Source organism: Herpailurus yagouaroundi, unplaced genomic scaffold (genome assembly GCF_014898765.1).
Source record: "Herpailurus yagouaroundi ecotype Mexico unplaced genomic scaffold, PumYag 355, whole genome shotgun sequence".
NCBI lineage: Eukaryota > Metazoa > Chordata > Mammalia > Carnivora > Felidae > Herpailurus > Herpailurus yagouaroundi.
Window position 1 is genome coordinate 1925099 of NW_024412572.1, and position 8466 is coordinate 1933564.

Consider the following 8466-nt stretch of genomic DNA (forward strand, 5'->3'; position numbering starts at 1 on the left):
CTGTAGCTGACTGGGACGACAGCTGTCATCTAACTGGCCCAGTTGTGAGTTCTGTGCCCCAATCCTTTCCAAATCGTGGTGTTAGTTAACATCATATATAAACGGGGGGGGGGGGGGGCGGGGGGGGGGAGACAAAACTAAGAGGGCAAGGCCGGAAGTAGTATGTCATTTTATGTGTGTGTATATGTATTCAAGTATAAAAGGACATGAATCCGGACAAGAGGTGTGGAGAATTATAGCTTTATTGTGTAACTCTTAGTAAAGAGAGATTATAAAAAAAATAATAATCCAGGAGAGCTGATGTGCGTGTGAGTGAACAGAAAGGCGGAGGGTTTAAATCTCACAACACCAACTATGGCTCCCCAACTTCGTTAAGAAACTAGCTACCTTGAAGAAAGTCTGGATTCAGCCGGGACCTCCTCTGGTCACTAGACTCATACCCGGCAAAAAGGAAAAAAGAGTCTCCAGACGCTGAAAAGGGATATTTATGGAATACAATCCTAAAGAGACCAGGAATTTTTTCCCTCGCATTACCGCACATCGCCTTTTTTGGAGGGAAAAAAAGTTTGATAGGTAATGCAAAATGGCGACCTGCAGTGACGTCATGCCTGCCTCGGTCGCGTACTGGGGCCTCAGTAAGGGCGGAAGCGGGCTAAAGCTGCCTCCAGGTACCTCAGTACGGGCGGCCCCGGCTACCTACGCAAAAGGGAAAGTATCAACGTCGGGCGGATGTGTCCCAGCGGATAATTTAGTGAGGGCGGAAGCTCTTCTTTTAAGGGCGGAAAGGCTCCAACCCAAGGATAATAGCTTCAGCGCCTGTTGCGATTCAGTCACTTCCGGGGCGGATCGGAAGTTGCTTTGTTTTGCTTCAAGATGGCTGCGGGGATGTATTTGGAACATTATCTGGACAGTAAGAGCAGGCTGGAGGAGGGGGTCAGGGGTCATAGAGTGGCGGTGGGGGGCGGGAATCGGGACTGAGGAGCCGTACGGCCCCGAAGTCCCGGTGGTCAGAAAGTCACAACTGTGAAGGGGTTCGGTGAGAGAATGTATTGGACGGTGTGAAGAAAGAGGGGGCGGGGCAGCAGGGTCGAGGCCTGGCTTTTGGGTGTAGACGAGGGAGGGGCTGCGCGGTAGGACTGAGGGGATGGCTCTTGAAGGACTAATGGGCAGAGCTGGGAAGATATTTGCCGACCCCATCTCCAGGGCCTCCAGCTTCAGGATATTTTTTTTTTCACCCCGAATCGTTCCGAATCGATTGTGTTAGTGTATCACCCACTGCCATTTGGAGCGGTGACAAAGACCTGCTCGCAGCTACTCCGCTCAATTCTTTCTCAGAAGCGGTCTCTCTTGGGCTAGGGGGCTATGAGTGACTGTCGGGTGATCAACTGGAACGCTTCTCTTCTTGGATCCAATTCCTTTCAAATAGAAATCTGGTGTTATGTTTGCCATTTGTGTAATCCACCCCTTCACAAAGCCTGTCACCCCTATGGGCTTACATTTGTCTTAGTGTTGGGAGTCATTCATTCATTCATTCATTCATTTATTGAGGCCCTGCTCTGGGTCAGACTTAATGGCAGCTACTGCGGATATAGCAAAATGAGTAAGACAAAGACCCTGCCCTCAAGTGCTCATAACAGATTCTGCTAATAAATGATTACAAAACAATGTGATGAGTGGAATCATAGAAATACATTAAAAGGACTTGATAGCACTGGAGAAAGAAGGGCTAATTACCTGGGGGTGTAGGTACAGCTTTACCAGAGGATGTGATATTTGAATAGAGTTTTGAAGACTGAGTGTTTATTTGCCAGTGTGGAGAGAGAAAGGAAATTGCTGGTTGGGAAAAGCATCAGCAAAGGTATGGTGGGTTTATGGCAGGTCAGGGAAAAGTGAAGTCAGAGTGTTTGATACATAGGACTCTAAGGTGGAAGATTGGGAAGTGGCTAGAAAAAGGCTGGGGCTGGATTGCACAAGGTCTTTTAAGCCAAGCTAAGAGGTTTGCATTTTCAATAGTGAAGAACCAACAGATTTTCTTAAGTAGAGTGATTTTAATAAATGAAGATAACTGATGTATGAGAGAAGGTGAGGTCTGAGAGAGTGACAGGAATATTTAGGAGCAAAAAGGACAGCACTGATTGAATGAGTAGTTGAGAGAGAAGGAAGAATCTAAGGTGATTCCTTGATCTCATGCTTGGGAAATGAGGTAGACAGGATGCCATCAGCAATATACTTAATTCAACTTCAGGAGTATAGCAATATACTTAATTCAATTTAGACAGGTTTAGATATGGACTGTAGGAGTGGATGAGATCAAGTTCATTCAGGGAATACAAGTAAAGTGAGAAAATGAGAGGATTAAAGTATAACCTCAAGAAAGCATTAACATTTAAGGGACAGGTAAAGAAACCATCACTATTGGAATTATCAGAAAGTATGTGATGAGACTTGGAATCCTAAGAGGAGAAAAAGTTGCTGAAGGCAAGAAGATGGGGCCATCTGCTGCAGACATATTTTTTTTTTAGATAGGACTAATAACAGATCGTTTGATTTGGTAAGTCATTGGTAACTCAAAGTAGTCTCCGTAAACTAGTGGCAGCAGACCTGAGATTATACGTTAAAGCAGTGGAGGCATTTTAGAAGTTTGAAATGGAGTCACGAGAAGAGATTTTTCTTTCGTGGGGAGACAAGTATAGATGCACTTGTTCAGGTATTTATTTAAGACCCTCTGTCTGCAAGCCATAGCAAAATAAGAGAGAAGACAGACACTTCCAGAAGGAAGGCTAGGGAGATACCAAATAACTGGTTGCACAATTAATTATTAATTGCAGTTGGATAAATGCGAACAACGGTAGAGATAGAATAACTTGAGAGCATAATCCAAGCCACCTGGAGTCTGGAGAAGTCCAGGTTGGGCTGAACTTTGAAGAACGAAGAGTTTAGTAGGCCAACAGATATGGTGGAGGTGGGATGAAGAACCCCAAGCAGCGCATTCCAGGCAGAGAAAGCAGGAGACAGAAAGCCAGGTAGCAGGACAAGCCCTGGCAAGTTGGGGGCACTCGGAGAAGACCAGTCTGGTCAGATCAGACAGAGCACAAGGGGGACTGACGTGAATGAAGGCTGGCGTAAGATGAGCATGGGCCAGAAAGTGCAAAATGGGAATAGGAATTGTGTGATAGGAAGTCACCAGGTGATTTTAAAGCAGGAGCATGACTTGACGAGGTTTACATTTTTTTTTTTTAAAGAACATTCTGAATACGATCTGAAGACCAGAGTAGAAATGTGTGTGTGTGTGTGTGTGTGTGTGCGCGCGCGCGCGCGTGTGCATGTGTGTGTGAGGAGTGCTGGAGGATACCAGGAGGGTATTTGGGTTAACGGCAAGGAGCTTGGAGGCAAAGTTTGAAAGTCAAGGAAAGGGAGGGGCTGATTTGCAGAGTAAGGTCCTTGAGGGGACAAACGGTGGGAAAGCTGTGCAGAAATGGCAAAGTTAGTTGTGGAGAGACACAGACACAGCCTCCTCTGAGAAAGGAATGATGAGTGCTGTTGTAGATAAATCCAACGGTTCCAAGGAGGGAAAACTGAGTCCCGTTTTGGACTTGTACTTTAAAAACAACTGTTAGGCCTATGAAGTCCAGTGATTCTCAGTGTCTTTTCTTCTCCCTAGGTATCGAAAACCTCCCATTTGAACTGCAAAGAAACTTTCAGCTCATGAGGGACCTGGACCAAAGAACAGAGGGTACGTACAGAGTAAGGGGTTTGTGTGTATAAGGAGTGTGGATGATCATTTCTTTTTCTCTTTGGTGTTACCATGTCATCTGGTCTGATCTGGAGAACTGTGGCTTCTCTCTTTTTTACTCTCTTGGAATTCTTAAAAGGAAAGCAGTGATAAACTGCATTCCTATATCCGCTTCTCATAGTAAATAGAGTATTGCGACAATGCCTCAAGAATTCAAAGATGTTATGTTCTTTATATCTGCAAGAAGAATTCAGAGATAAGGCAACTCTAGAATCATTTCTGTTCTCTATGTTCAATATGTCTATAGGAAGATTGTCGGAAGACTAGGATGTTTCTGCTCCACTGGATTGATAACATTACTATCAAAAAATTCATTGTGGCTGTAGACCGCAAGTCATGTTGGTAGAGAAGTCCTTAAACAGAAGGAAAGAGAGAAAGAAAAAAAAAAGAAGAAGGAAAAGCAGCAATTAACATCAGGATCTCTACACTGTATTCTTCAACCTTACAGAAGCAGTAGATACCATCTGTGGCCTCTTTTGGATGTTGAGCAAGTTTGGCTGCATTGAGGCATTCACTTGGAGCTTGAGGCTACTCTACAGTGGTCAGATTGGTCTCTTCAAAGTCAAAGATGTCGTCCGTTGGAGCCATCCCCCGTACCTGCTGAAGGATATATAGGTCTTATCTTCCACCCTTAAGTAGCCATGCTCAAAGATGTGACAAGCTGGTGTTAGAATACCCAGAGCTGTGATTTCAGCTACCCTGGGTAAGTTTACTCACGAAAAGGTGAACATCATCTAAAATCCTGGATGCAGACCCCTGAGAACTGGCTGCCAAATGCTGGGAACCAGCTTCACATCCTTTGTAACTCAGTTCCAGCTCTTGAGTTCATGCACAGAAAGACAGTTGGAGATTATCAAACTATGTGCATTTTCAGCTTCCTCCAAAGGCCTCCGATGAAATGGGGCACAAACATAGTACGTACACAGATCCTGCCAGCTGTCTGTTGCTGCACCATGCTACAGTCATTCTTTTGTCTCTTTTCATCGACATGCTTTATGAGCCTTACCAAATATTAGGCAGTAGAAAACTACACTCTCACTGTCTTGGGACATCACCAGCCTTCCAGTATGAAAATGTTCGGAACAATGTCTAAGATGAACAAACAGAAAAAAAAGTGATGGGAAATACGAACAGGTTGATGAGCAAAATAGGGTAGAAGAACTGTTACATAAATGAACTAGGGCCTAGTTTTAAATGATGAGTCACAGATGTACAGACCTGGAAGCCGGCAGCAGCAGATGACCCAGTCGGGTTCGTAGCACTCAGAGCTGTTGCGGAATGTTTTTGAGACAAGGAATCGGGAGGCCGTGAGACAAAATTCATGGTTCGAGAAGCAGCCAGCCCTGCAAAGAAGCATCTTCAGACATCAACAAAAATATACTTTGGTGTTAGTGTGGTGTGCAAAGGCTCCCTCCCTCCTTATGTTTCAATAATTTTAAGTTCCAATGGTGCTAGCCATGTTTTCAGCACCTGAAGGCACCTCTAAGACAAATACTGTCAATATGTTGCATTACTTGAGTAAATGGCACAGTACCTATGAACTTTCAGGGCATTTTAGTTCGAAGGTTATGATGATCAGTGGAAAAGGTCCAAGAAACAAGAGGAAGAAGTGTGTTTCACCTAGCCACTCAGGGGCCATAGTGACCAGGCCTCTGTCTCTGTTGTAGACCTGAAGGCTGAAATTGACAAGTTGGCCACTGAGTATATGAGTAGCGCCCGCAGCCTGAGCTCCGAGGAAAAATTGGCCCTTCTCAAACAGATCCAGGAAGCCTATGGCAAGTGCAAGGAATTTGGTGACGACAAGGTGCAGCTTGCCATGCAGACCTATGAGATGGTATGGCCCTGTTCACGGCTCCCTACTTACCTCCCATCTAATCCTTGGGGTCCTAGACCCCTCCTTCAGCTGTATTGGTTTCTGTTTTGGGTCTGGGAGATACATAGAATCCGCCTTAGCTTTTTTGTCTTTTACTGGAACTACCCTTGTACCTCTCTCTTTTCCTTCCTTCTACCTAGGTGGACAAACACATTCGGCGACTGGACACAGACCTGGCCCGTTTTGAGGCTGATTTGAAGGAGAAGCAGATTGAGTCAAGTGACTATGACAGCTCTTCTAGCAAAGGCAAAAAGAGTGAGGAGGGGGGCGGGGCTTGAGAGGTGGGCAAGGATTCAGAGGGAGAAGAAGCAGCTCTTCAGCTCCTAGGGAGGGGCAGCCGCGTGGAAGGAGGTGGAAGAAGGATGAGTTAACCCATCTTTCTGTCTCCCTGCCTTCTGGCTTCCCCCCTCTTTCCTAGAAGGCCGGACTCAAAAGGAGAAGAAAGCTGCCCGTGCTCGTTCCAAAGGGAAAAACTCAGATGAGGAGGCTCCCAAGGCTGCCCAAAAGAAGTTAAAACTTGTGCGCACGTGAGTGTATAAAGGAGCGCTTTGCCAAATGACGTATTTTTTTCTCTCCCGCCCCACGCTCGTGCCTCACGCTGCCCCTCGCCACTTTCTCTGTCTTCTGTGCCAGTAACTTCTCCTTATCCCTGTGGTATCTGCTGGATGGAGAAGAGAAGCCACAAATCCCTTGCCCCACCAGGATGTCTTTCTACCACCTGTGTAGTTTCCCTGCCTGCGGATGACATGTTCTCTTCCTCTTGGCATGCAGAAGTCCTGAGTATGGGATGCCCTCAGTGACCTTTGGCAGTGTCCACCCCTCTGATGTGTTGGATATGCCTGTGGATCCCAACGAACCCACCTATTGCCTTTGTCACCAGGTCTCCTATGGAGAGATGATTGGCTGTGACAACCCTGATGTGAGAACCAACCATTTTGCCTCCAGATGGGGTTCTGGGGGCCATGAGGGAGTGGGTACAAGAGGGGAAGACATGGTTGAATAGTGGGACTCCAGGATAAGAGGAAGGCGGAGTTGGTTGGCCTCGGGACCTCCAAAGAGGTATTCTCCAAAGAGAATACGGAATACGGGAACACTGTTCTCAGGAATCTGTGGAGGGAACTTCTTTTCTTTCCTCTGCCCTTCCCTGGCCCCTGACTTCTGCTTCTTCTGTCTTCCTCCTTTTCAGTGTTCCATCGAGTGGTTCCACTTTGCCTGTGTGGGGCTGACGACCAAGCCTCGGGGGAAATGGTGAGTGAGAGAGTTGCGGTAGGCGCTGGGCTGCCCAGGAGCTGCGTGGAGGAGGGCACTCTCCCTTTCACTCACTTTCTCTGCCCGCCTCTCTATCACGTTGCTTTCTAGGTTCTGCCCACGCTGCTCCCAGGAACGGAAGAAGAAATAGATAAGGGCCTTGGATTCCCCCACAGTTTCTTCCACATCCCTGGCCCCGGGCTAGTGGGGAGAGGAAAGCCTGTGTTGGGGCCCAGGGGCTCAGGGAGAGCGGATGGCGCAGTGTTGTCACCCCTTCTCCTTCCCTCTCCCCACTCCTGGTGCTGAGGCTGCATCCAAACCCTGGTAGGGAGGGGTGCTGCAGCCGCTAACTGTTTGTGCTCTCATTCGGCCTGCTCCCCTCAGAGGGAAGTGGTTATGCCCACTGTCCTTTCGCCTCCATGCCGAGGTTGGTGCTGTATTTCCGAGGGATGGTCCTCTTTACTCCCCTTGCTTTGTATTTAAGGACTTGGGGCAGTAGCATGGGGGCACTCCCCAGCCCTCCTAATTCCCTCCCCCTGTGGGGGGCTGTGGTGTGATCAGCTTTCTTTGTTCTCCTCCTGCTTTTTCCATGGTAGGGGCGCCCCCAGAGCATCTGGGCAGTGGCCTTAGTTGAAGGGGCACCCCTTCCTCTGTGCCAACAGGATTCATCCTGGCCTTGTGAATGGGACAGGGGGCAAGGTGGAATGCAGGTCGCTCACATGTAAAGGAATTTGAGTAGGTGAATAAAAGCTCTGCGTGTTGGTCTGCTGTGTTTACTGTAGACACTATTTTAGTACGTGTGCTAATTAAACTTTTTTTTGCATCCTCCGGGTTGGACTAGAGGGGGGAGGATGACAATGCCAGAAGTAGAACGAGACATAGAACCAGAAGTGGTACCCCTGCTCCAGAGTCCACAACTTCTCACCTTGGGGAGGACAAAGCTGGCTGGGGGGTGTGCCTCTAGGGCTTTCCAAAACTTTTTACAATTATGCATCTTTTCTCCGTAAACCATCTTTCACTTGATTTCCAATAAACATGTATTTGTGTTTTGTGCATGTACTATTACACTATTAGCTTGGTTTCTTGTTTTAAACACAAAACAGAAAAACACTTTTCCCGTATGAGGATGGATTGTCTTGCTCACTTCCCACTGGGAAACCACTTCCTTAGACTGAACCAGCCTGACGCCTGAGCACCTCCTCACCTGGACCCTGCTTGCTTCCCCTTTTGGCTCATTTCTTACCTTAAGGGCCCCTCTTTAGTTCCCACGCGGGTAGACCCGGACCTTGTTTTGTACGTTCCGTCCCTGCCTGCCCCAGAACCCTGCCTACATTCACATCTAGGCCTATCCAAACCCCAGTTTTGTCACCTGTGATACAGGGATAATAGTATCCGCTTTATGGGATTACCTTGGGAATAAGGGAACACGTGCAGAGAACAACACATGTCCCACTCCATCGAAGGTACCGAGTCAATGACAGCTTTTGCCATCCTTATCCTCTCGAGTTGGAATATAACATGTGCGGACCCATCCACCCCGGCTGGCGCGGTG

At 47.4% G+C, this 8466-nt stretch overlaps 1 protein-coding gene and 1 long non-coding RNA gene across 7 annotated transcripts; one reads left to right on the forward strand and one right to left on the reverse strand.

Moving 5' to 3' along the window:
• Positions 1-746: 746 nt before the first annotated feature.
• ING4 (inhibitor of growth family member 4) lies at positions 747-7979 on the forward strand. Of its 6 annotated transcripts, XM_040462960.1 has the most exons (9): positions 882-910; positions 3662-3733; positions 4041-4496; positions 5461-5627; positions 5807-5921; positions 6085-6193; positions 6438-6585; positions 6853-6914; positions 7026-7979. In XM_040462960.1, the coding sequence occupies exons 4-9, from the start codon at positions 5499-5501 to the stop codon at positions 7063-7065; spliced, it is 603 nt and encodes a 200-aa protein (XP_040318894.1). In that variant the 5' UTR covers positions 882-910; positions 3662-3733; positions 4041-4496; positions 5461-5498; the 3' UTR covers positions 7066-7979. The 6 variants fall into 6 exon arrangements, with proteins under 6 accessions (XP_040318895.1, XP_040318889.1, XP_040318890.1 ...); XM_040462955.1 differs by lacking the exon at positions 4041-4496 and having other exon boundaries at positions 803-910; XM_040462956.1 differs by lacking the exon at positions 4041-4496 and having other exon boundaries at positions 803-910; positions 6088-6193.
• Positions 1303-8442, reverse strand: LOC121022082 (uncharacterized). The gene is made up of 4 exons (XR_005786806.1): positions 8324-8442; positions 5012-5136; positions 4800-4882; positions 1303-1415 (listed from the first exon to the last, which is right to left on the reverse strand). It is a non-coding gene; the product is annotated as an uncharacterized LOC121022082 (long non-coding RNA).
• Positions 8443-8466: the final 24 nt, after the last annotated feature.

Coding starts and splice junctions, on each gene's coding strand:
- ING4 (XM_040462955.1), top strand. CDS start 874: ATGGCTGCGGGGATGTATTTGGAACATTATCTGGACA. Junction 5,628..5,806: donor CCATGCAGACCTATGAGATG/GTATGGCCCTGT, acceptor CCTTCTACCTAG/GTGGACAAACACATTCGGCG. Junction 6,194..6,437: donor AAGTTAAAACTTGTGCGCAC/GTGAGTGTATAA, acceptor CTTGGCATGCAG/AAGTCCTGAGTATGGGATGC.